The sequence below is a fragment of the Anguilla rostrata genome, chromosome 12 (genome assembly GCF_018555375.3).
Source record: "Anguilla rostrata isolate EN2019 chromosome 12, ASM1855537v3, whole genome shotgun sequence".
Classification (NCBI taxonomy): domain Eukaryota; kingdom Metazoa; phylum Chordata; class Actinopteri; order Anguilliformes; family Anguillidae; genus Anguilla; species Anguilla rostrata.
This window is the reverse complement of record NC_057944.1, coordinates 11,008,878-11,036,873: the sequence shown is the minus strand read 5'-3', so window position 1 is coordinate 11,036,873 and position 27,996 is coordinate 11,008,878. Positions and strand designations below refer to the sequence as shown.

Sequence of the window (27,996 nt, the reverse complement as noted above, 5' to 3'; positions counted from 1 at the left end):
TGGAATTGTTTGCTGTGCATTATTAATTTAACAATTTAGCTAGCCTGGTATTTTGCATATTGACATCTTATCTACATTTTGTTGTAAGCTCATAAATTACAACTGCATACTCATGTGTCCCCACATTGACACAAAAAAACACAAAACTAAACTTAACAGAGGGTCTGAAGAGAAACCCAATGAGAGAAATGAACAAACACACCGAACGGTAAGAGACACATTGCTTCTATTTATTTAGCCTCTGTGTTAGGTTTGGCCCCGCTGCCCTTTCGGTGTGCTGCAGCCAGCCGACAGGATATCACGGGGGAAGTGAGGTAGGGTGCAGGCCTAGCGAGGCGGAACAGTTTTTTGACCTCGCTCACCCTGGCTCACTTTATCGGATGCACACTATTTCAGGTTTTTACATCTGTTTAATTATTTATTTCGCCAAGTTTTTGATTGTGAGGCTTTTACGTTTGCAGGACAGTATTTTTGTTGTTAGATTAAGAGGAAATATATCCTTGTTTTGTTGCAGTCGTAACAGATTTCCTTATGTGTTGATGTGCCGTGAAAACGGAGACTGTGTGGTGCGGAGTGTGGGTGAAATTCCGTCACTAACTTGGACTGCAGCAACGAAGATTCACTGAAAGGAAGCCACTGCACCAACCATGTCCATCAACATCTCTCCTCCTAGGGATTGCAGGCTGTGTCTTTACAAAACCAATAACAAACAATAAACTCCCTGGCTGTTTACCAGTCAACCTCAGGTGTACCTGTAGGTAAGTCTGCTACTGTCTATGATACTGATACGCAGGCTTTGGGAGACACCAGAGATAATACAAGACATGAAAGACTGTATCCACATGTTGGTGCCAAACAGGAAGTAAACTAGCCAGGTATAGTTAAAGAGCTGCTTAGTTCTGGTCTGGCAACAATCTGTGAATATGCTGCAGTCTGTTCGAACCCCCTCATTAACACTGGAAGAGAGCAGGAACCTCTGTAAACTGCCAGAATCCAGGAGAAGCCCTCTCCGCTCCTCCATCATCCCTCCGGACGTCACAGTATTATGTGGCAAACGCACACGCATGCGCACACGCACGCACACATGTATACACACGCATGCATGCAGACACACGCACGCACACACAAACAACAGTGGCTGAAAAAATTATTGGTGCCCTTGAAAAATATGACCAAAAAGAGGCTGTAAAAAGTGGAAATTATATTCTTTCATGCTAATACAATTACTCTGGGGGGGGGGGGGTAGGTAATAATAGTTAACTGGTCAGAAAATTATTCTTTTGCAATAGTCATCTCAATCTCCAAATTTTAAGAATATGATCACTAATTTCATAAACCACTGCAGAAAACCATTCATTAGTTTTATCCTGTAAACTGAGGATGCACAAAGTACTAAAAACAATGGTGCCAATAATCTTCACACCTGTCTTTTGTGGAAATAAAATGATTACTTGCCCATTTTGGTAGCATATAATTTATCATTTGTGAGCAAACAATATAGCTCAATACCTGAGTTTATTTTATAAAGCCTTTTATTTATTTATTTTTTTGTTGGTTATTTTTATCAAGGGTGCCAATCATTTTGGAGGTCTTCATATTGTGTTGTAATGGAAGTCAACAGAAGGGGTGTTAATGGACTGATTGTCATTTCTACCAACAGAGTTGAGGTTTCTATTAAGCAAACAGAGTGAAGGATTGCTGGCAAGCACAGAGCACCTAGCAGGCATGACTGACAGGTAGCCGACAGACTTGGAAGGAAAAGAAGGTAAAAGATAAGGATTTAAAATGACAGCGCACTAAACTCGGGGCATGTTTTAGAAGGCTTTTGTGACAGGTACGGGCATGGTTCATTTACATATGACCTCAGGACCAATGTAACTGTCGATCTGAGGGGAAACGGTGCCCAGGGGCTTCTGCTTCCTGTGCAGTCTTTCCTGTTCTTCACTGGTACTTAAACTGGGCCTTAGCATCCCTTCGATATACACTGTTTTGTAAATATTTTGACAACATTGAGTATAATAATGAGTATTCTGTGGTGAGCTGGATTTCAATATAAGACCTTTATTTCTCTAATCCTTAAGACAAAGACATTCAATTGAAACTGCTACATCATGTCAAATGAAAGTTCATCGGAAGAAATTCAGTAGATGTGTGCTACCATCACATAATTTCCTGCAAATGTTTCTTGTCTGCTCAGGCTGTTCGTCATTTCATAGAGATTCTCATGGGTAAAATAAAATTTAAAAAATGGAAAAATGCTTTCTGCTTTTATGCCAGGGAATGTCAAGGACAGGAAACATCCATGCAAAACAGGGCCAAGCAATTTCCCCAAGCGCAAAGTAAACCACACTCTAGCAGTACCTCTATATTTCAGAATGCCTCCAAACCAATTAAAATTATGTGCCTTCTTAAAACTAAGGATATAGACAAAGCACGTATAAGAAAACAGAAAAATTACTTAAATCAACACACCAAAATGGACAATATGTACTGCATTGAGTTAAAAATACTTTTTTTTGTTTGTTTGTTTTTTTTGTGAGTGCTTGGGGAGAGGTTGCCAGGTGTGGTTCAGCAATCCTCAGATTTAAAATGTTTATATTTCAAAATATAGACATATAAAATAAATAAATAAATCAAATCTGCTGCCAGCTCACTTGCAACTTCAGTCATGTGTGCTGAAAACATCTGGGCATAATACTGCTAGAATTATTTAATCAATTCAGTTAAGTTATTTAAGTTCTCAAGATATATAACACAACACCAATTGGTAGGCTATGAATACACAGAGCTCCACACTGCACATCATCTAATATCATTTCACTGGATGACCAGTCGTATTAGCCAAACTATCACAGACTCATTTAATCAAATCTCTGCATGAGCAATCCCCATAAATCCAGATGGCAAACAGATATAAATGAGGTGGGCACCTGTTTCAGTGTGTAAACTACACCCGCAAAACCCCTCCCTAGCTGCTCAAGCCTCCATTGCATTTGATAAGAGATATCTCACACTTAGGTGGCTATCCCTTCTAACGAAACAGCAGGCAAGGCTGCAGATATTACACATCCCGACAGCTGAAAACCCGTTTTATCTGCTGTCCTCACGTGATCCCATTTCCACGAATTCAGTGATGGATGGCGCTCAAGAGAAGAATTATCTCCCGGATGATGTGACACACTTGACTCTAAAAGTGGTCCGAATCGTGCTGTTGATGCAACATAAAATAACTGTCGTGCAAATTTGGCTCGTGTACAGGCTACATATTTAACGCAGCTTTCATTCTGATGGCAATATGAAAACCCCTCCTCCTGACATTGACTATAATAAGTACTTTTCTTTACGTTCGTGTTTCCATTTTGATTAGTGCTAATAATAATAATAATAATAATACATTTTTGCTGGTTTCCCTACATGTTTATTCCTTTAATGTAGCGTCAATGTACGGAGTTACGCAAACGCACTGCAAGCTGTCTCCTGATCTATCGTACAGAATGCATATAGCATGAGGCAGGCTGAACTTAACTGAATGATTCAGTGGCGTCCATGCATTTAAATAGGCAAGTGAACACGCGGAACGCGATCCGGATTTTCTGCTGCAAACGAAAGTCATGTTCTTTAATGGTTGAATATCCTCTCAGCAGTCGCACTGACCAGAAATCCCCGGAGGGGCCACCACAAACCGCTCTTTTTCTCAAGAAAGTGTCCCGCGTGTCTAGTGTTTGAACAGAACGTGCCCATAAAATTCACGTTATCAGATTTCCCTTAAGGACCGAATAAACGCGCTATCAAACTTCTTTTCGGTCTACCATCGCACCACTATGCGTAGGCTACCTGTACCACATGCTGGCGATGGGGAGCGTACACAGACCAAGCAGATGTTTCCCGGAGGAACGTGAAAATACGACCTAGTGTTAATTTCATATAACAACTATAATCTTTGCCCATCCCATGAAGTTTGGTTGCATTTTTATTTCGTGTTTCTCTTCCCGCAGTTCAACCATTTACTTTTGACTCTAAAAAGCATCCAAACAATAAGTAAGTCATGCTGGAGAGATCTTTATCACAACTCTCAACAAAGCGTGAAACAGACCATCACCTCTTTTCGAGAGGAACTTTTGACAAAAAAAAAAGCCAGTTAATGGATAGTCTACATGTCGACGCATTTCGCCACATCGGTCTACAGTGGTTTAAAGATGTTCTGTCTGCAGATGGCTTTGTCACTCATTGAATACTTCGAACGAAGATGAAAGATGAAACCAGAATAAAGGTAGTTGTACATATAACATGGCTATCAAATTACAGATTATATTTATTCGCACAGACAAGTATTTGAGCTGTCTAATATTATGAACACAACAAAGGACTCTGCGTAGGCGAATCGTGAATATAAAATAACCTACTTTAAAACAGCGCTTTCCCCTTGTCTGACGGTGACGTTGTCCATGGGTTTTGAGAAAGACGATTCTCCACTCCGAGCGGGCACTCCTGCAGGTACAAGAAACAGCAGTCTTAGGGCCATCACTACGAGGCATTTCCAGGACACCACGAAATAATCACAAAAGCCCATCTTCTATCGCTATGCCACTTCCAGCAAAGACTAATAAAAACGGATACTCCTTTTTTTCCTGGAATATGTAAAAGTTGATGTCTTTCAAAAATGAACTCAAGATAAGTTGTTCAATAGATTGTGTTGTTCCTCCTTTATTTGCTGCGTCAAATAAATGGAATAAGAGACGTGTCGTAAAAATGATAAATTCCAACAGAAATCACGATCACCCGTGGAACCTTTTTTATTTTTTTTTAGGAACGAAGCGTCCATTTGCTAAAACAAGATGCAGAGAAAATCACGTTGTTCCACGCGCGTAAGATAGGATGAGGCGGACAGTCTTCACTGATCTGCGAATGTTATTTGTAATAACCCATGGAACAGCTCGCAGACACAAACAAGCAAGTCCTAATATGCGCACTTTACACAGCAACGGCTTGCCTCGTCACGCAAACCCCTGTGTTAATGGGAAAAAATGTAGACTTTTCTTGGGTCTTAAGAATAGTTCTATATTATTTTGTAATCAGCCAGTAAAGCCAGAGCGATTAAAATATTCTGCTGTGCGTGTCTTCCCTCTGCGCTCGCTGAGTGGCAGTATGCAGTGCAGAGCTGTCTCGCGCAGGTTATGAGACAGACCTACACCTCACTGCATTCCCAGCTGTTCCTCGCGCTCCAAACATCACACAAAACGGGCGTCACGGGAGTAGACATCTAGCGCGCGCGCACACACATACACACACACACCTGGCAATTTAAATGCCCGCCAGTGCTGCTGCCTTGGGTTTTGGAGCGATGCTCCTACAAACCACGGTCTGACATTGAGAATAAAAAGACAAATTCCTGTACAGTGGAGTCTATCCAGTACTCTGTCCTGATAACATATTCCCGGCATCAAGGTGTGAAAAAAAAAAGTATTTTATAAATTCATTATCTGTGAAATCGTCCTTTATCTAATTTCCACATAAGGCATCTTGTTCTGCTGACAAGTGAACTTGAAATAACTTTATGAATCTTTTTAAATGTAAAAACCTAAATCAAACCCCCATGACTCTTCTTGGGCTCTAAATAGATTAATGTTTGGATTCCATTAACATTTGTCCTTAGCTTCAATGCTATTACATTACATTACAGGCATTTAGCAGACGCTCTTACACAACTTTGTATCCATTTATACAGCTGGATATATACTGAAGCAATTTTGGTTAAGTACCTTGCTCAAGGGTACAACGGCAGTGTCCTTACCCGAGAATCGAACCTACGACCTTTCGGTTATAAGCCCAATTCCTTACCCACTGTGCTACTCTCCGTCTTGACTTAGAAATAACACAAGTGTTACCTTTCTATAATTTTCTATAATTTTTTTTATTTTATTTATTTTTTTTTACTTAGGCTATTTAATAAATAACCAAACTGTGAAGAAAAGAAGTCCCACTTTCTATACAGTAAACTGTCCAGTGTTAATTAAACTCTAGCAGTGTTAATTCAAAGCCAGCTAGCTGAATTTGGTAACAGTCACTACCAACTTGAGCCTTACTAACATTTTTAGCCTACATTTATCGTATTAGCTACGACACCTCCTGACAAGCAGGATATAACTCTCTAAAATATAAAAAATATTTTGGAAAATATTTCAGAAGGAAACAAATATGCAAAACATAAATATGTACATGACTAGAGTTAATTTCAACAAAAACAGGTTTAGATTCCACATGTCTGACAACTGAAAACATATTGACTTTGGTTGCCTACAAGAGGAAGGTTTGTTGCAAAATGGTGATCAGTGTGATTATGAGGTCACATGTAAACACCCCATGCAGGACTGCAAGTCCCACGTTTTGTAATCAAAAGCTAGGTACGTAAGTGTACACAGCCAAGGCAAATACCACCGCACCCCCTTCCGGAAGGGCTCCTCAGACCAGTTTGTGGAAGTAAAACCTGTCGGAATCAGCAGTGTTAGACAGATTTGGACAAGTCTGAGTGGCACTGCAGACAGTCGCAATTTATCCGGTAGTCTAAAGACAGTCTGCTACCTGACTATTGGAGACAAAGTTTAAATCACAGAAAAATATTCCAGGCAATGTCACATAGAAATTTACTGGCAACATCCCTGGATGGTTATCATCTAGTCATGACAAACACCATGGAAGATGCATGTAAAATGCTTTTTAAATGTATCTTATGAAAGTACTGGCAGAAAGTAAATGGCAGATTTCTTAACTTTTACCAGAGAAATAACATAAACAATTTCCATAATTCAATTAAAAAATTAATCTGGAATAAGAACATTTTTATCAAGTTCTCAGGTCGTTCCTGCACTGTGAATTCAAGATGACATTCTGATGTTTATTTTTAAAAATGTTTTAATGCTTTACAGCATATTCCTACAATAAGATGCTTTTGAGTTTATTCCAGGAGCCCAACCCTGGGATCAGTTGATTTATTCTTGTAATGTCTATAGAGAGATGATTAAGTTAAACTGTTACACTGAATTTTGTGTTAAACCTTCATTGATGAATAGAAAGCCACTTATGCTCAAGTACTTGTTCAATTCATTCATATTTCACATGTTCATAAAATATCTATGTTCATTCATTCTTTGGTAATTTGTCTTGTACAACCATGAGCAATAATGTCGGGTTGAAATTTACAGTTGAAACATTTAGAGTTGATTTAATGTATGTGGGTGTTTGTGCTCTAATGATAAATGGCATCCAACGATCAAAGACATGCATTAGAATGACATGAAACTTTTACTACTCTAAATGCTTATGTATATAAAGTTTTGAGTACTTACTGAGTGAAAAATATATGAATGCCTTTGAAATGTTTTAGTACAGTGAAATTTCATATTTACATATCACAGTTCGGCGAACATGGCCTTGATATTTTAAGCACTGTGCATTGTATTGTTGCTACTATTTGTTTACTGTAAAAAATTGTCCTGAAATTTGCCATTTTATGTCCTGCTATTTGCCATTGTATGTATATGGGAACAGAATAACTACAACCTTGTTTCTCTGGCTGGAGAATATATACAAATACCATATTCGGCAACACTCGAATAATGCGCTCTCTCCTAATGTTTTCTTCTTACAAATATGGCCAGTATTATTCATATGCGGATCTTTTCTTCCCACCTCTGCCATTCACTCAGAAGTCAGCACCAAGTTACGCAATTAGACACCCACATCTGCAGAGAGACAGCGAGTGACAGTTTTCCTTAACACTCGATGGGCCAGAGAGAAGCCATGTGGCTTTGTGGACTTTAAATTTCAAGTTAGTCCAACACCATAAATGCTATAGCCTATCCTCCTCCTTCTATGACTTTCCTAAATATTTAGGCTTTAAATAACTGTTTTTAAATTTGTAAAAAAAAATATTGGCTATCAAAACTAATTTCGCACATATAATCACATGAAATTCGGTCGCTGCAAAAGAGAGATAAAGCCACCGACATATTTTCAGGTTTTTACTGAAACTGAGACAGAATAAACTGAACAGAATAGCTACATGACAACTGCGTAAAATATAACCGATTTGTGTGTGTGCGGTCTCAGCAAACCACCAAAGCTGCGTGTTGTCTGGAATTGATAAGAGGAGAGTGACGGTGCACTAGTGGGCTATGTAAAAGCTCACTCCCAGGAGAAGCGAGGGAGGAATGTGCTGAATGACTTTTAAAAAATTTTGCCATTTTACCATTTTGAGTTTTGTCATGCATATTTTCGCGCTTTTCTCAGTGTTCCTGTAAAATACCTCAATACATTTCCCCTTAGCCTATATAACAAAACTGCTATAATTTATAAACTCTAACAAAATGGATTCAGATGTGTCCTTTATTTCAAGAAAATAGTTTTGCAATATATGGTTTCATAATCTTTATGAATTAGGTCGCTGCTGGTGCAGAAATGGATTTTGCAAAGCTGGATATGTCTGACGCCATTAGCCATTAGGGTAGTGGTAGTGCATAGAAAGAAACTCGAGTTAAAACATTACTGACACAGGATGTTGGCTAATGACACACCCAGCACTGGCTCATGTGGCTCTAAAATATCTGACCTGCCACTCCCACTCTCCCCTCTCCCCCCTTCCCCCTTCCCCATCACTCTAGAGTGCTCCCAGCTCATGTGCAGGAGCTTGTTTTTACCAAATACAACTTGGGGAATGTTAAGTAAAGAATAATAGCTGAAGATGTATACCACCCAGGGAAGATTTTTGATGTTTTCTTTAATGTACCTAAGCTTATGCAAATCAAACATACAGGTAAAGTGAGGCTTCAACAAAGAGGGAAGAAAAAGTGTCAATAAACAGAAAACATCAAAACATTTCAGCCTCACATTCTGTAGTTTCTTATTTCATTCGGGGTTCATTACCTACATTAGTTCGTAATGAAATAACTATATTTGTAATTATGAAAGCACCAGGTAGTGGTGGTGATAGGGTTCACACAGTTCATACTGTGTAGTTCAGAGTAAGGATGAGTAACTTTGTTTTGATTTATAAAAACTTTTATAAAAGCTTGATTTATAAAAAGATGTATAAAAGCTTGATTTGACTGTTTGTGACAGTGTTTCTGTATATTGTTTTTGTTGTATTATTAATCTGTAAAATAAAAAATCTATTTGGAAGATTTGATTGTTTGTTTACCTCCGTGTTATAAAAGCCTGTTCTGGCTATATACCATGTAGGTCTTTGTTTGTTAAATACAGCTTTAAAAAGCAAATTACCTGTTAAACTAAAACTATGACTTTTTAATGCTTGAATATCTCATCAATAGCAGTTCCTGTGATTATAATGGTAAAAATCTGGGATTTTTTGCATTTAATATAGCCTCAGTGTTAAACACCACCCACTTCTGGTTTATGCCACACCCACTTCTGCTTTTTAAACTACATACAGATACAAAGAATGTTGTCGGTTGAACAAATACAAATACAAATAGTGGCATCTCCCTATGTGGACACCACTTCTAATTAGTGGTTTTGGTTATTTCAGCCCCACCCATTGCTAAAAGTTGCATAAAATAAAGAATATATTCATGCAATCTCCATTGACAAACATTGGCAGTAGAATACTGAAGAGCTCAGTGACTTTCAACGTGCCACTGTCATAGCATGCCACCTTTCCAACTAGTCAATTCGTCAAATTTCTGCCCTGCTAGGGCTGCCCCAGTAAACTGTAAGTGTTGTTGTTATGAAGTAGAAATGTATAGGAGCAACAACAGCTCAGCCGCACAAGTTCACACAAAGGGACCACTGAGTGCTGAAGTGTATAGCTCGTAAATATAATCTATCCTGGGTTGCAATACTCACTACAAACTACCTCTGGAAACAACATCAGCACAAGAAATGTTCATAAAACCGGTTTCCATGGCCGAGAAGCCATACACAAGCCTAAGATGACCGTGCGCAAATCCAAGTGTCGGCTGGAGTGGTGTAAAACACTCTGCCATTGGACTCTGGAGGAGTGGAAAAACATTCTCTGGAGTGATGAATCACGCTTCACCAACTGGCAGTCTGACAGACAAATCTGGGTTTGAAGGAATGCATAGTACCAACTGTACTGGCCTGAATAGTGCTAACTGTAATGTTTGGTAGAGGAGGAATAATGGCCTGGGGCTGTTTTTCACGGTTTTGGCTAGGCCCCTTAGTTCCAGTGAAGGGAAATCGCAATGCCACAGCATAAAATGACATTCAAGAGAATTGTACATTTCCGACTTTATAGCAACAGTCTGGGGAAGGCCCATTCCTGTTTCAGCATGACGATGCCCCTGTTCACAAAGTGAGGTGCATAAAGAAATGCTTTGCTGAGTTTGGTGGTGAAGAACTTGACTGGCCTGCACAGAGCCCTGACCTCTACCCCATCCAACACCTTTGGGATGAATTGGAATGCCCACTGCGAGCCAGGCCTTACGCCCGACATCAGTGCCCAACCTCACTAGTGCTCGTGTGGCTGTATGGAAGCAAATCCCTGCAGCCATGTTCCAAAATCTACTGGAAAGCCTTCCCAAATGATTGGAGACTGTTGCAGCAGCAAAGGGGGGGTCCAACTCCATATTAATGGCCATCATTTTGGATGAGATGTTCAACAAGTACATATGAGTATGAGTTCAGGTGTCCACATACTCTTGGAAATGTAGTGTACTGTATATGAACATGAATTCATGAATATGGCAATGATGATTAAAAATGCATTTTCTTTTAATCATCTCATATCAATAATATTTTTTCCTAGCTGCACGATTTACACAGAATTTACATCAAAATAAAATGATTTTATCAAAAGAAGTTTTTGTTCAGAGATGTTTTATCCTTGTTTCTCAGTCTGTGCTTTGAATGGCTTTCAGAATGGACAAGCCTTCCCCCATTTTTCAATTTATTGATTAAAACACCACAACTGCTTAAATAAATGCATTCAACTGACATTTAAAATTATTGTTTTCTATGACACAATAATTATCTTACACACCATCCAATTGCTTATGATGAAAGACACATTAATAGGCTGGGGAAACTTCAATAATAAAATTTGCAATGTACTCTTGGTTCTCTTGGACTCTTAGCAATGTAGTTGAAAGAAAAACAAGAGTACCAACTGTTTTTGTGCTTTTCCATGGTTTTTATCTAACTTGTATTAGATTAAACAAGATTATATATAAATTTACACGATATACTCTTGATAATCTATAAGTATAACTTGCTGCTTGTTGGCTAATATTTTGAAGTTTCATGGTGAAAAGTCGTTTGATGGGTTCCTCTCACAAACTGAACGTGATGTACAGTTGGTGTATTATTTAAATAATCTTATAATGACACAAGACACAACATTCTACAGACCAAACTAGTTATTTCCCAGTTGCCCAACATGCATACGTATGGCAAGAAATGGTGGTTGTCATACGCTGTGTACTAAAGCATTGATTTTAGGTGCAGCGACACAGGCCTTGGTCCCACTGGGTGGGGCATGCCAGGAGAGGGAGGGTTTCATTTTGGAGGGTTTACTCTGTCGCACTGCAGAAAAGAAACTCATCTGGCCAACTGGGTGCCCACAGTACACCTGCGCCATCTGCACATTAAATGCACTCCCCTGCCCCAATGACTGCACAGCTCTGCTGGTCAGCTCGAGAGTGAAAATAAGCAAGAGAAGAGTGCACGCTGCTTGATGGAGAGTATTTCAGTGATAGCATGGGCATACAAATACGATTGCGTCAGCCAAACAAAGAATTTTTTAAATGAGGTTAAAAATTTAAAGAAATTATGTATGGAATCATAACAATCCATATTTGCCAGTACACCATATGGTTGTGGTATTTTTGGTGAACTGATTCATAGAAGAAATTCATAGATATTACCTGGCCAGCTAATGGTTTACAGAATTGTGCATATACAGTCAGCTGAAGTCTTTTCAGTAACCAAGATATTATAATGCAAATCATCAGATAAAAAACAGACCTAATATCTCTCAGAAATACAGACATGATCTTAAAATACATTTACAAATAGTTAAAAAATCATCCTTCTTGAACAGAATGTTTTTTTAGTAAAACACAGGAAAAATTTTGGTTTCCAATATTGTGAATAAGGCTGAAAAAAATTGTAATCAAAATGCACAAGCTAAACACAAACAACAAGAATGTCCTTAAATAAACAAACCAACGGAATGCTCAGGTCATCTACTCCTGGGGGAAGGTATGGTAATAGCACCTGAATTAATGATCCTTAAAGTTAATTTATTTCTTAATTACTGCAAAGGATGTCATTCCAATCATCTGGGGCCGGGAAAGAATTTACAGGTATATCTGGAAGGTTCAGGTCCTTGAAAAAGACGAAGGTAAACACGATAAGAATGTAAATCCACGGAGCGTATAATTTTTATCGTCCTCCCAACCTTCAGCGCTTTGTTACTTATGAGGGGCATATTTATGGCCTGGCATTGATTACTGGGAACTGTGCGGATGGCATTTTCTATCGCTCGGTGTACAGCTGAATTAGCCAAGTTACGTTCCACCGGGCTTTCAAGGCAACAACAGACACGCAGCTATTACCGCATATTTTTTAACAAATACCCGGAATATTTTCTCCTGCATTCCCTTGTTGGATAAATAACCACGAGTCGACTGGCTTGGCCCCAGAAAGCCTGTAATAAATGCATGCGCTGTGTATTAAGTAAAGGGTTAAGTATCCTGCATAATCGGTCATGCACCACAGAGGACCCTGTAATCATTTCTCCATCTTGGCTGACCAATACATGCAAATGCAATTTTTTTTTTTTTTTTTTACCTTCACAAATAGTTCAGCAAGCCCAGCAATTACTGTGATGAATTAGAAAAATTGGGTAAAAAAAAAAAAAAAACAGCATTAAATTATTAATGGGCGCTAATTAGGATCCCAAAAAAATGGTTATACAGTATGTGGGATTTCTTTCTCTCGTTCTGTCAGACGGGTACATGGGACGGCCCCAGCCGCTGTGCGACGAGAGGGCTCCGTGGCTATCCTCATTTCCATCCGACATCCCCCCATGATGACATGATTTAGAAACGAGAGGCTCGGGGAGAGGGCCTTGTCTTCCGAGGCCTCCAAAGCCCTTAACCGAACGCCCCGGCTTCCGGGTTCTGCCGGTCCGCTTCTCAACACCGTGTTATGTATTTAAGAAAAGACAAGGGATGTTGCTGTTTATCAGTTTATGGGGTGTCTGTGCTGTATTACGGCACAGTGAAAGCATATATTAAAGTTTGCATTGCATTAGTATATGGTTGCGTGATGTAAACTGCTAAGCTTTTTTTTCTTTGAGTGAGTCAGTGTGTTATTTAATAATGGATAGCAAGCATATTTTTAAAAAAGCATGACTAATTCTTTCCAAAAGTTGAAAAATGTAAAAAAATAAGAAAAGTTCAGTCTAAAAAATGTCCAATATTTATAATAGTTGGTATAACTACAGAGTGTGTACACTGACACACCACCAGAGACATCAGTCTCTGCATCCATCCATCCATTTCATCCGCATATTCCTAGTCAGGGTCACAGGAGGGCTGTAGCCTCTCATACCATGCACTGGGCGAGAGGCAGGAGTGCTCCCTGAATAGGTCACCAATCCATCGCAGGGTGCTCAAACCACCCACACGCACCTAGGGGCAGTGTAGACTCTCCAATTAGTCTAACATGCATGCCTTTGGACTGTGGGAGGAAAATGGAGTACCCAGAGGAAGCACATGCAGACACAGGGAGAACATTCTAACTCCACTCCACACTGCTGGATTTCAACCCAGGACCTTTTTGCTATCCACTACATCACATCACATATACCACCCCCGGTCCATGCATAAATTACAAATTCCAAAATTTCACAGGAGAAAAAAACTTAAAATGAGTCTGTCCCATATGTCAACAAAGGGGTAACACACTGTTGTACCTGTAGCAGCATTCCATAATTTAATAGCAGGTATGCATCGTGCAAAAGCATGCAGACGCACTGCCGGCTCGGTGGGGGTTCATTTTGTGCCCCGAGGCATCTCCTCAGTCTCGGGCTGTTTGACCCATGTGGTTGTTTATTCAGCACACCGCATTGTCAGCTTATGCCGTTATTGGAAACCGAGTGGAGAAAAGACTCCTATTACATTTTCATAAATACTACATTGACTGCCTCTCTCATAGACTGCAGTCACAATGGCCAGAGGTGGACAACCAATAAAATAACTTAAAATAAACGGAATTGTTGTGTTTGTGTGCTGAGCTCCTGCAGGAAGAAGTAGGTGAGCAGTGTGGTAAATGGTATTGGGGTGGAGGTGTGTGGGGCGGTGGGGGAGGGTGGGGGGGGGGAGTGGGGGGGGAGACACAGCAGTTGACACTCATTTATAATCAGGCACCATTAGAGGCACGACGCAGGCTTTGTTTGATTAATCCAGTGGACTTAGATAACTTAACCCAGGGGAAGATTAGACATGCACCATCGTTATTTCCACTGCGCCGAGACAATGAGCCTTCCCAGGAAATGTGAAATTGCCGCCCTAAAAAGGATAACCTTGGAAAACCTGGAAGTGTGTATTATTTTGCACACTGAAGGATTTCCTACTGTTGAATATATCATTTGCTGTTTCAGCAAAATGTGATGTTGACGTTGAGTTCATTTCACAAGTTGACAGGAAATCACCCTAAACTGTAAAATGACTCTGGAATTTTTATTTTATTTTTTCTAACATAAGATTCTATTTTAAACATTATCTCTCTCCCCCAACCAACGATTGGATTAGATTTTCCTTTTCACCCAATTTTTAAGAACAAAAAACATTCAAATGCCAATAACATCACTGCAGTATCAGTTGGGAAGAATAGAGACTGGCATACATGTCATCCAAATTTTCTTGTGCCAGTTGGTCCTTCTTTCCAATTTGCAGTCCACCTGCTGAATAAAAAGCCTCCATCGCTTGGCTGTTCTGTGGAGAGGTGTGCACCGGCCCATAGCACTCCAAGTCCCAGAAGCACAGCCGCAGTCAGTATTGCATTCTGGTCCAGAGGGAACATTTTCACCCAAAGGATGAGTCATTTTGACTGACTGGCCTTTTTAAACAAAAATGAGTGGACCAGCAGGACAGAAAAAAAATGCCCATGTTTGCTACCATCCAGGCAGGCCTTTACGAGTTTTTCTTTAAATGTTCAGCCTCTGATGAAGACAGCTTTAACCATTATTCTCTTAATTACTTAATATTTTCAATCTGCATGCAAAATAACTAACTAGCAAAGGTAACAATAATAAAAGAAAAACTGCTACTCAGTTAGATGATAAGGGAAACTTGGACATAATGAATAAAAGATCAGTGAGTCAGTTGGTCATTTCTGATTTATAAAGCGTTTGGCAGTTTGTCAGTCATCATCATGTTGTTTATGTAGAGACACCATGTTATTGCCACAGCCCCGACCCCCTCCCACACATTTACAAATGGCGATGACACAATGAATGAAATGTGCAATAAAATTGGCCTTTAAGTCCCGAGTCCTCAGCAGCCCCTCATCCTCCCCCTCCCACTCCCCCTCCTCCTGCCCTACACACACATATTAAAAAAGTTATTGCTTGGTTGCGCCTGTATAAGGACTTATTGTCATCACTTGGATAACATTCTTGTCAAATGCACTCCTGCCTCCTATCCCAGAGGACAAACAGAGGAACAAGCATGAGAGATATGTCTTGCATGAGATCCAGCCACTTGTGATGATCTGATAATGGCAGATCGCCCTCCCGGTGACCTTTAAATCCCAGCAGTCAAGAGGCTCTCGCGATAAGCATATAAATAAATTATCATTCTCGCTGATTATTCACTCGCCTCACTGTGACAAGCTGGTTGTTCTCAAAGCCCCAAACAGCTTCACCAAACAAAATGAATACATGTACGATACAATATTAGATTTGCACATACGGTTAAAGTGCATATCCTCAGCTTTTATTAAAGGGTATTTCAATACATTTTGGTTTCACCATGAAGAAACAACAGCACTTTTTCTACACAGCCTCCCATTTCAGGATTGCATAATGTTTGGGACATATGGTTTCACATGTGTTTATGAATTGTCAGGAGTGTTAAATATGTTCCTTAGTACAAGTATGAGAGCTTTTAGTATCCAGTATTCTTTGGTCATCAACTGTAGAGGCCTTCCTTGCTCTCTTTATTCCAATGTTCCAATGTAAGACACACTTACTGTACAGTATGATATCTCCGGCTGTTATTTGCGTAATCCTCCCTTAAATGCATATACATTAAGGAGAGATATCTACATTGCGACAACTCATGTAGATGACACGTATACTGTGCTTCTAGCCACATGTGCCTGTTACATAAGACACAGGTTTCTGGGGCAGAATGCGTCATAGCCGCACCTGAATCTAGTCACAAAAGGCTAAGTACATCTGGACCTAACAGGCCTTGGATAGTGAGGACAGAGACAACTTTGCTGAAAATGTCTATTGAGACCCCATGTATTATATCAGGCAGTACATCCTGGCCACATTAGGATAAAAGACATGTTTTACCATGAATATTTGGATAAAATACATGTTGTACCATGAACAAACAGCCTTCAGAAAATTGGAGGTGCTGCAGATCTCTTAGCAGATTAGATAACCCAAAAAAAATACCATCCACAAGTTTCTAACCTCCAGCATTCAGAAAACTCATTTCACAATGTTTTTCTCTTCCCATTGAGAGTTTAAATATCATTGTACTATCAGGATGTTCATATATGCCTTGGGCAAATATTGTCAAATTAACTAAAGTTAAGCTATTAACTTTTTTAAAGAATTAAACCAGAATATAATCTATTAACTATAAACTTTCATAAAGTTGATGTTGAGATCAATCACAGGAATATGCAGGTCGTTTTAAATTAATATTTAGGTTTTTTTTTGGCCTCAAATTAATTTGTTTTTTTCCATTTTTTTCTCTTCAGATCTGCGCAGTTATTTCATCCTCTCAAATCGAGTCATTCTTATTCCGGGTTTTCTCTTGCTCTGTCTCGAAAGATTTATTTGCCGCGATACAGCAGCGTTTGTGGAAGTTCATTCCTTCGGTCCCGTGATTGACCTTTTGCCGATGAACGTCGTGGATCCTGAGAGATTAATTCGGCTGTCCTTATCACCCTCCACTCTGGCATTTCCTTTAATAAAAGCCAAGCCATGCGGAGAACTCGCCTCCCACCATTGCTGCTCACTGGCCTGCCAAACCCTGGCTGTCTCTCTCTTTCTCGAAGCTGAGCCAAAATGAATAGAAAAACACATCGAAGCAACACCTTTAAAGCGGTTATCAAAAGGTCAGATTCCCAGTATGCAGTATGAAGTCATTCCTCCCCTGCTCTGTGGTTTGATCCCCCTCTCTTTGGAGCATGTACAGCTCCTGTATTGCGTTGACCTGAACCTTTGACCAGAGATGGTGCCAGCACCCCTGCTTCCCCAGCAAGATCAGGTGGCTCTCCATTTGAGTTAGCTATTTGATGTTCTACACAACTACAGGTACCAGCCTGACAAAGAGCGAATTAGTAACCTATGAAATGGAAATGAAAAATACAAACTTCGCATGAACAGTGTATTATTTGCTTCTGTTAAATAATCTAATCACCAGTGAGTGTCTTTTTAATGGAAGCAAGTACGTGATTAGTGTGATAAGTACGTGATAAGTACCAAAAGGCAAACGTGCTGTACTTATTTTATAGAGCACTTTCTGTGTTATCTGGACATGCCATTCAAATGCACTGCAACACATTAGATATGTGGAGAATTAAAGCATTAAATAGAAAACCAGCAGAGAAAATATATAAATAAAAAGCCTTATCACAAAACAGGAATGGAAGTTTCCTATATAATTATGAAAGTTCTCAATTATCACTGTGCATTGCATTAAGAAGAGAGAAAACAAAATCAAAGTGTAGATTTAGTGGAAGGTTAAATGTAGAAAGTTTACTCGTTTCAGCCAGACTCCTTTTGCCAATTAAAGTTTTACCTGTCAATCACAGAGCGGTATTGTGTGAAGAACATCTAAAGGCAGAAATTGAATGGGAAAAGATAATATCCACCAGAAGCTGCTGAAAGGGAGAGAAAAAATGAGCACAGAGCTGACCCATTTTATTCCGGTTCCTTAAATGACTTTCCAAAGGCCAATATATTCGGCAAAACGAAAGAGTGCATCATCATCTATCGGGCATATAATAAGCCTTTTGTGCGCCTGTATTAAACTGAGTGTATTTGTATATGAATAAGCTGGTCAGATGTTTCATATTGACAGTTATAAAGAAGTCTCTGAAGAAAAAAGAAAAAATTGGCTCCTGATAAAGGGATTGCAATTTCCATGCTCCTATAATAAACAAGAAAAGCAGTGTGCTGAGGTAATTTCATAACGCTACATTATTTACATGTTCGGCAGATGCGCTGATCAGGGCTTGTTTTCTCAGCATCGTATTCATTTATTCAGCTGGCTATTTGTTCAAGCGTGCCAGGTCTATGTGCTTTGCGGTATTTGCTGTAAATAATTTCTCTGGTTTGCCTATGTTGATTGCAAATATGACTCTATGGCCTGCGTGTAATAAAAATCCGACCCTGACCTCTGATGATGTGTTACCACAAACACTGGAAGCTCACCCCCCTTCAAGGCATGAAGTCATTTTTGTTTTGCTAGAGTTAAAAAGGTAAAAAGGAAACAAAATAGCAGAAAGCATGACCCATGTCCTTTTCAAGCTCCAACATAAGCCAAAGCTAAAATGCAGGTTTTGTGTCAAATGGATTTTGTTCCTGTCATTTTATAATATTAGCCTATGTGTACATGCCTTGAAAATGTAAAAGCATAGCTTTCTGGCTTGCAAAATCAGGCCTATGGTGTCACAAATGAAAAAGGTACAAAGAGAAAAAACCTTCAAGGCCAAAAACTTCACCAAAAATATTATCATTTCTACATTTCCACAATCTATACACTACGCAAAAATTGCAAAGAAAATATACAATTTTGAGGCAGCCTAATTCTCATTCCAAGAATGAAATGTCTATCAAAAATTGCATTGCATTAATCTTAGTTTCCTAGGAATACGTCCTGTATTTCTTTCCCAGGATAGTTGATTCTGTGTTTATGTTCACATACTACAGTACATTTACACCAATAACAAGATAACCATGTCGCAAATGAGGTGTGCTTTATTTAATTGACACATGTTTAAATGAACTCTGAAGGGCCTTCTTAGCCTGTTTGTCCTTGTAAATAGAAATGGGACTAATAGATTGGCAAAGAACCAGTGTAAGTGTTCACTTTTCCCTTTTCCCTATTTAACATGGAATACATTTTTAAAATGTAATTTTGCTCAGTCTCAGTAGTGTATATATATATATATATATATATATATATAAAAAATATATATAAGAACAAGCAGATGCATTGTGTCCAATTTTAAATAAATCAATTTCATTTTGATGACAGTAGTGGCATTTTTAAAATGTAAGTGCATGCTATTTGAATTGCACTTATAGATTTTTGCAGTTATGTTTTCTTGTGCTCTCTGTAAAATACAGTGTAGGGGAAAGTATGCATATATCAGTTAGCCTAGCATTATTTAGCATTGCTGAGTGATTGGTGCTGTGTACACTGTCAGGCTGCCCGTCCATTTGTCATCTCTTTGTCCTTGTGCCTCTGAAAGCAAAACACTTTGCAGTCTTGCTGACTGGGAAAATGTTTGGTGAAAAATTGATGCTGGGTGGTTGAGTTCTAGAAAAGAAACCGAGGGAACTTTATCTCCAGTGATACTGCCATGAGCATACAACTTATTCTCAGTGGAGTCAAGTCTAAGAGTCTTTTCGCTGGACTATCAACATTCAGCAAAAATGGCATTGCCATCTAGTGCCAAAACTTGCCACATGGTTGCACGAACACAGAGGAGTCCTAACACTGTGACCAACATTCTTTTTTCCCTGTTCTGTCTATATACATTTAAAATATGACTTCAAGAGTGTAGGAAAAAAGTATGCACTCAAACTCTACAAGTTTATTGGCATGGCAATTTGCAAGCCTCTGCAATGGGGGTGGGGGGGGACTTTTTAACCCAACTTTTCAGGCAAGATGTGTAAGGAACATTGCTTTTGTGAATGTTCCGATAAAAGCATCTGCTTAGCAAGTAAATACTGAAAAATAATGTTCAATGCAACCACCTGAATACATATGCAATACAGATCGGATTACAATCCATATATACACAGCCTCAGCATTCTGTCTGACTGAATTTCATTGACTTAAATGCACTTATATGAATCATTAATATGTATTGCTCAACACTGATGTGATTACACTGTTTTACATTTAATGTTTCATAAGGAAAAAAGTAAAAGGTTTTCTGGGACCTGCGATTGAGGTGAGGACTAGGCCTGCTGTGCCTTATCACTGATGGTGTCATCAGTGGGGGCATCATTGTTCAAGGCACTGTCAAGCGGTTCTCAGCGCTGTAATCTGACACTAAAAGCTACAGCTTTCTGCAAATTTTGTTTGGATTATTTGCTTAACACCTTTATCCAGGATACCTAACACAGTTTATATGTTAGCTGGGTGTTTTACTGTTGAGTATATTGCTCAAAGGTACAATGACAGTGGGTAAGAAATACAGTTAATTCATCATTGCACTACACTACCACCCAATGCACGTTTTAAAATGTATAAATGACAGCATGCTTGCAAATATTTTGTAAAATATTTGTGTTCCCACAGTAAGTGTGCAAAGTAACAAACATTGGGTCTATATATCCATCAATACGGAGATTATTTAGCTTTGTTCAATATTTTGGATACACTAAAATGTTTCAAATCCTGACATTTGACCCTTTTGAAGTGATTTATTGTATTTTAAAGTTGCACTGGGCATGGGATTCTGCCAAATACATACATAATATTTTAAGAGTAGTTTAAGGATTGTGAATCTTCATTTCACCAAATCTTTCTCAGGCTTCATTTTTTTTCCTGCAGTTGCTTCTGACATTATCAAACTGGCATTAGCTGATCTTCAGAAGGAGAGTTGATTATAGAAGAGGAACAGATGAAGACAAATTGTTCAATTAAGCTTCCCTCCTCCAGTCTCACTCTCTGACAAAGAGTGATACCTAGCGAGCCCTCAGAGATGTTGCCAAGGGGGGACTTTTCAGGTTTGAAACATTTTCAGTGAATGCTAAAAATAACTAAGAGAGAGCCTGCTAATGGCATTGCAGCTGAGGTCATTTTCATGCCGGAGAATAACTCTGAGTACCGTACAATAGTATCCCCAAACAATTAGTCAACAGAAAACCATTAGTATATTTTTTCTAATGTGAAATAGACACAAAAAAAGCAATCCAATACCCCGTCACAGTGATGTACACATTGTCATCCTTCAAACGAGATATTAAAAGAAAGTCCTGACTTGGTGAACGTTAGAGATCCCAACATACTTTTTGAAAGAGTAGCGGCATTAACCCCAGGGTCCCGGCCATATTCCCATAAAACCTTAGCTGTCTGCACCTGGCCACCAAATCATCCTCTGCATCTGATTGGCTGCAAATTCCCAGATCATAACTGGAAAAGAGAATTACATTTTCATCTGACAATCCTGATGAACTGAACAATAAATAAATAAATACAAGTATGTCTTATCCAAATGCTGTTGGCTTGCAATGTGTTGGAATTTCACAGATTCCTAGCATTTAACAATACTATGTAAATGAAAAGATAGTTGTCTTATTGTCAGTATTCCATACATGTCCTGGTGATAATTAATTAAATCATTCATTCATTCATCCATTATTACAGAGTGTAATATTATGAGAAGATATTTGCACTAGGCTGAAAAGATCACAAATAAGTCTGCTGTGCACCACTGAACTGATGAGCGCCATCATATATGACACCATCATCGATCACTGGCCCTATGACTGCCACACTTTACTAAGCACCATCACACCGTCTCTAGGGTGTTGGTCTAGTCAAACAGTACGTATCAGGGGAAAAATGTCACCGTTGAACTCTCTCTTGTCATCAAGGACGGCTTTTACTTTTGCCTAAGCCCATCTCGCCGGTCTGTACGCTGCCTGGCTTTAAATCAAACAGGACACCCACAGTCCTGTTGCGACCAGACCACTTCTGTGTTAATTACATTTCTCACTGTGACATTTATGGTAAGTCTCAGCCTAAATGACTCGTTCTCCAGCTGAGGTTGGACATGTACGCGCCTGTACAGATCCGTGTAATGATTTCGGTGGTGGATTATCCCATTCTTTTCATGTATCTCTTAACAGCTTGCCAATGACATGCTTAATGTTTATTGTACCTAACCAAAGTTTGGTCTCCAGAATATAATAACTAGTAAGCTTGAGGTGCCATCACTTTCAAAGCAGTTAATTTAACTGAGCATCTCATCGTAGGTATTTTGTTTGTTTTTTTTCTCTCTGTCTGTATCTCTTCTTTTGTAGGTACTGCAGGTTGCGTGATAGATTTCTGCACTGTTCAATGTGCTGTTCAGACATACACTACATGGCCACAAGTATGTGGACACCTGATATACAACATCTCATCTAAAATAATGGGCATTAATATGGGGTGGGTCCCTTTGCTGCTATAACAACCTCCACTCTTCTGGGAAGGCTTTATACTAGACGTTGGAGCATTGCTGGAGGGATTTGCTTTCACTCAGCCAAAAGAGCATTAGTGAGGTCTGGCAGTGATTGAGCAATTAGGCCTGGCACGCAGTTGGCTTTCCAACTGATCCCAAAGGTGTTGGATGGGGTTGAGGTCAGGGCTCTGTTCAGGCCAGTCAAGTTCTTCCACACCATTCTCGAAAAACCATTTCAATATGAATGACAGTGCCCAGGGGCATTGATATGTTGTGAAACAGACAAGGGCCTTCCCCAAACTGTAGGGGATGCACAGAATCATCTAGAAGGTGATTTTATGCTGTAGCATTAAGATTTGCCTACCCTGGAACAAGGTGGCCTAGCCCAAACCATGAACAGCCCCAAACCAAGGGGTGTCCATATTCTTTGGCTTATCAGTGCTTTCAGATCAAAAGCAGACAAGGATTAAAGCATTCACACCCAGCGATCATTGACTCAGGATAAGGTCAGTTGATCACCACATCATCTATTCCCCTGAGCTGAGATCTCCAGTCTGATAGGCATCCTTATGTTCACAGACATGAATGCAAGTCCGGTTCGACAGGAAGTGGATCCCCTCCATGTCTAAGCTTCTGAAATGTGTTTAGAGTTTTGCCATTAAGCAACCTAGAGCAAACACTGTTTTTATTGTTATATACAATTGAATACACCAGGTTATTGAATTATTAATTGAATTCATCCATATTTTCAACACCCTGGAAACCACCCTAAGGCTCTAGGACCCTGTTTTCAGCACATTCCATGTCTTTTAAATGCAGGCATGGCACTGTAGAAAATGAGCACAGGCAGTTTGCCCTCGTATCCTGTCCTTCATCCTTCATCCCTTCCAATCTAAATGCACAGTGACTTGGGAAGACTAAGGCCAACTGGTGAGCTCAGCAATTCCCAAAATGAACTCACTAAATGTGTTGAAAACAATAATAACATAAATAAATGCACATGAGTGTACATTTATTTGTAAACCAAAGGGCACATTTTGATTAAATCCAAGCCTAAGGCGAGAAAATCATTAAAGATTGAACACAGAATGATTGAACTGAGAGAGAAATCACCGTAGAGGTCATGTTACAGGGTGGAGGTTTTGTGGTTTCAGCTTGAACCATTTAATCAGATGAGAGGTTGTTTATTTCTTTCAGTGCGTATGTGAAGTCTTATTAACCCTCGCTGTTTTGCTCTCCCCACCCTCACTCAGTGGATGTGCAGAATTAATCTCTCAGCTCCAGGATGTATTCCCTTGTTGAACTGCATAAAACCAGTCTCTCTTCTGCAAGTCTCCAAGGCAACACAGACCCTTCCTTTGGAAAAACACTTTAAGGAATGGTGTATGTTAACAGCTGAAGATAATAAATTCAGAGAAAGAGAGATAGAGAGAATGAGATAGAAATAAAATTAAAGAGATCAAGGTACCACTTCACCCATGGAGCCAGCACCCTGGAGCACACCACCAGCTACACTTACACTGGGTCTGGTGATTTGTGCTTCAGGGAGTTTCAACAGGGCAATAAATGCATCCAGGGACAAAACATTCTGGGCCTACTAAGCCATTAAAAAACAATTTCCAAATTCAATCTCCCAATACAGATTTGGCTAAAAATATTTGACTGCATTATCCAACTCATCCTCCTTTATTCCCTGGTCAAAGTAAAATCGAATGTGCTCATCCATCATATCATATGCTATCCTCCAGTCTGTCACTTGGATGGTAGAGGTTATTTTGGGATGGCGAGAAAACAACAATGAATGATTATGAGAAAATAACTTTCTTTACATCAAGATCACAAGATAATAATTTGAGATTTCAAGACAATGGGACTAATATATATTGCATGGCTTCTATAGACTTCTGTGGAATAGAGTAGAACTATAGGTGGGTAACTGAATTGTTAAATTTTCATAGCAACTATAATTTCTAGCAGGGAGGTGTTCTGAACTTAATGCACTGTGGAGTTTAAATGCTCTCCCATTAGCTAGCTTTGTAGAATGAAAGAAAGGAACTTGTTTAATCTTTAATATATTGTGACTGCATGCATGCGCTTTTATTTCATTATAAAGAGCATGCCACTGATGCATGTGTACTTATTTATTACAGAGAGGAAAAAAATCTATTAACTCTGGGGAAAGAAACTAAATCTACTGAGCAGTGATTCACTACCCCGAGGAAGTGCAATATGTGGCCTTACTAATTAATACTTGTTATAAATTGTAATAGGCTTGAAATATTAGCCAATTAAAATATATAGTGCATGCAGAAAGACCGCAGCGACTAACTTTAAAAAGTAATGAATTTCTATCGGATTGTCGGAGTTATTTTTGCTTGTACTCGCGAACTTGCACTTTGTGCTTGAATGATTCGCCTTGGCAGTGTCTGACGCTGCGGTAATATTTTACCTGAGCTTTTAAAATGACTTTTCCCCTGTAAGTGGCTCTGAGGTTCAGGCAACCTGAAAACTGGTAAGTGAATTGATGAAATGAGATTTGTTCATTTATGGCCCATCTGTGGCCTTGGGTATTTGAAAAACAAACACACAAGGAAAGAATTGAGAATCTCTCTTGCCCAGAACAGCATTTATCTTGCAAATGTCAAAGATGGTTTTATATACTCCATGTCCAAGATTGCACCATGCAGCTATTCAAATTAATTTTACTGACCATAAATGCTGCTAGAGTAATTATTAGAAAACAGGTGGCTACATTTCTTATTACTGTATTGTAAATATGTTTACAGATTTGTGTTCTCATTCTGTTGTTCAAATACAGTCGAACCACAGAGATTGGAGCATCAGCATTGCAGACTGACCAGTCAACCGAACAGTACATGAGCACAGAAGTACCATACATGACTCCTAATCAAACAATACAGATTATCTTTGTTAATATATATAATGTGAAAAAGTGAGAATTAAACAGAAATAAGAAACACTTTTCATTTAATTAAAAATGACATACAGACCATTCTTGTTCATAACTCTCCACAAGTGACTATTTTGGTTCCTTTTTAAACTTTTTAAACAGTGTTATGAGAGCATATTCTCCTCATTTGGTAAAAAATAAATGAGTTATATATAATATGAACAGATTGTAGCAATTAAACATGACTTATTTGTGATTGATATTAAGTAATTAAATGATGTTGGACTTGAAAGTCCTTATGTCAACAACAACAAATAAAAAGAAATAGAAATATATAAATATAAAACATGGATCAAATCAAACTTGAAAATATAATAAAGGTAGCCTGTTGCAAGATTAACAAACAAGAAACTACAGTTAAGAAACATGACAAGGAGAACAGAGAATAACTTAAATAAATATATAAATAGGAAAATATTTGATTTGATTTTTTTTTTTTTTTTTTGATATTCGGCAAGTGTGTGTTTCATTAATGGTGTATTTGAAAGTATACAAAAATAACTTGAACAACTCGAAAATTCGAAAGCGTGATTCATTTTGATGTACTGACTCGAATGTACAGATTCATTTTAATGACTCAAACTTCCCAACACTAATCCACAGGGGTGGACTGGGAAATCAGCCTGGGCGTTTACATTAGTACAGCCCCAATGTTTGTCCAAATTAACACACCTAAATAATAAAGCAGTCCGAGCATGACAGCCACAATCTCAAACTGTCTGTGTTCCACTCAATACAGCTGTCTACTGCACAGGTTTTGTGTTGCAATATGTTTAGCCTTACTCAAATCAAAACATAAACTTCAAATAGATTGTGGTCTCCCTTGATTGTATTCCGAATAATAAAAATGTAAATGGAACACCAATTTGCACACAATCTCCCATTTACAACTCTGTTGTGCTCAGTAGCGTTGTCTGGCTGTCACACCTCTTATGTTTTCCACATTGGTCCCTGCAAAATCTGTGCCCTCCATCCTCTTCCTGCCTGTCTGTGCCTCAAGCTTCACCTGATTTAATGTGTATTAAACAAAACAACAGCAATCGCTTGGACACTTGACAAATGCTAAGATATTTAGAAAATAGTAGAGAATATATATGCTATTCAATTTACCAATGCAGGCTAATGCAATCAGGAAATCATAATTACTGCTGGACATATTGCGCACTTGCAAATAATGCCCTGTTTGACTTTTAACTTGGTGTCCAGGTGCACTGCTGCACCTGTTGCATCTCCCTTGTTGGATGACCTTGCAACAGCTGCCTCCATCCTTCCCCTGTTTGTCTCCTCTGCAGGTTCGCCTGCTTTCCCATTTAAAACACCAAACAATTGCATTGTTACATTGAATAAATATTAAGCAATTGGTAAAATACACAAAACTTGAAGCAATTAGATATTTAAATTCTTAAAGCCTGGGGCCAAAAATGTCAAGCTGCTTCTTTCCCAGTGAATAAAATTGCAAGGCTACTCATACTTTAGATAAGCCCACATGAATTACGATTGTTTAAAATACTATAAAACTTAACAATAATAACCAGGTTTGCAATTAAAGCTGGGGCATAGTACAATCATAGGCGCAGGAACCACTGGAAGCTCAAAACTGTGACTCTTCCACCATTGAAGAACAAGATGTCCTGATGCTTCAGACAAGTCCAGTTTCACTCTTAATAGTCCATTATCTCTGAATCGAAAGAAACTGCTTCCAGATGTCGCACACAAACAGATGCAACTTCAGTGAGCACAGGTTCGGTTGTCACTGCCCTGCAAAGCTCCATCAGTCTCACTGACAACGGAAATGCTACAATTTGTTTGTAAATTTGTTTGTAAATCAGTTTGTATCCAGTAAAACTATATGTTGCTTGGCAAGCTGTAAGACTGTAAGATCTTTGTTTTTTAAATAGCAAGTCAACTATGAAGAGAAGACACCAGCTAGTAATCTTTTGCATTAAAACTAGACTGAGCTTTCTTCATACAGCATCTACAGAATGCACTGTAAACTTTCCATTCACTATAATGTGACATACAAAGTAGATTGTTAAATTTTAACTAGCTAGCTGGCTAATTCTGCTATGGAGCCTCACTACCTAACGCTGTGTGGTTAAAGAAAACGTTAAACAAACAATAGCTAGCTAGCTAGTTAGCTTGCTTTTGCATAAACCCAATTAGCAGCAAATGAGACTCATTTTGGGCTAAAGCCCACCTAATATAAAAAACAAAAAATGTCAAAATTTAATCTCAAAGCCTGTAGTAGAGTTTAATAGTGGGCCATTATTGACAACTCTACTTGTGAACATGAACTAATTATTGCCCTGCTGCTCTTAAATTACTGCCCCCAGCTATTTGTCTAAGTGTTACATACTGATGGCAACTTGACGTAAGATTGTTGTACAACATGA

The 27,996-nt window shown here is 38.9% G+C and overlaps 1 protein-coding gene across 4 annotated transcripts in view; it reads right to left on the bottom strand.

Annotated features, from left to right (window-relative positions):
- Window positions 1–27,996, bottom strand: part of LOC135236071 (opioid-binding protein/cell adhesion molecule-like) — a 296,427-nt gene that overhangs the window by 133,222 nt on the left and 135,209 nt on the right. The window contains exon 1 of one of the 4 annotated variants that reach the window (XR_010324505.1): window positions 4,404–5,168. Coding sequence is in view for 3 of the 4 variants with exons in the window: in XM_064302240.1 (XP_064158310.1) it covers window positions 4,404–4,570 (167 nt within the window). In the remaining variant the exon portion in view is untranslated. Of the gene's footprint in view, window positions 1–4,403; window positions 5,170–27,996 lie in introns of those variants that run through there. The other 3 variants (XM_064302241.1, XM_064302240.1, XM_064302242.1) reach the window with 3 other exon arrangements.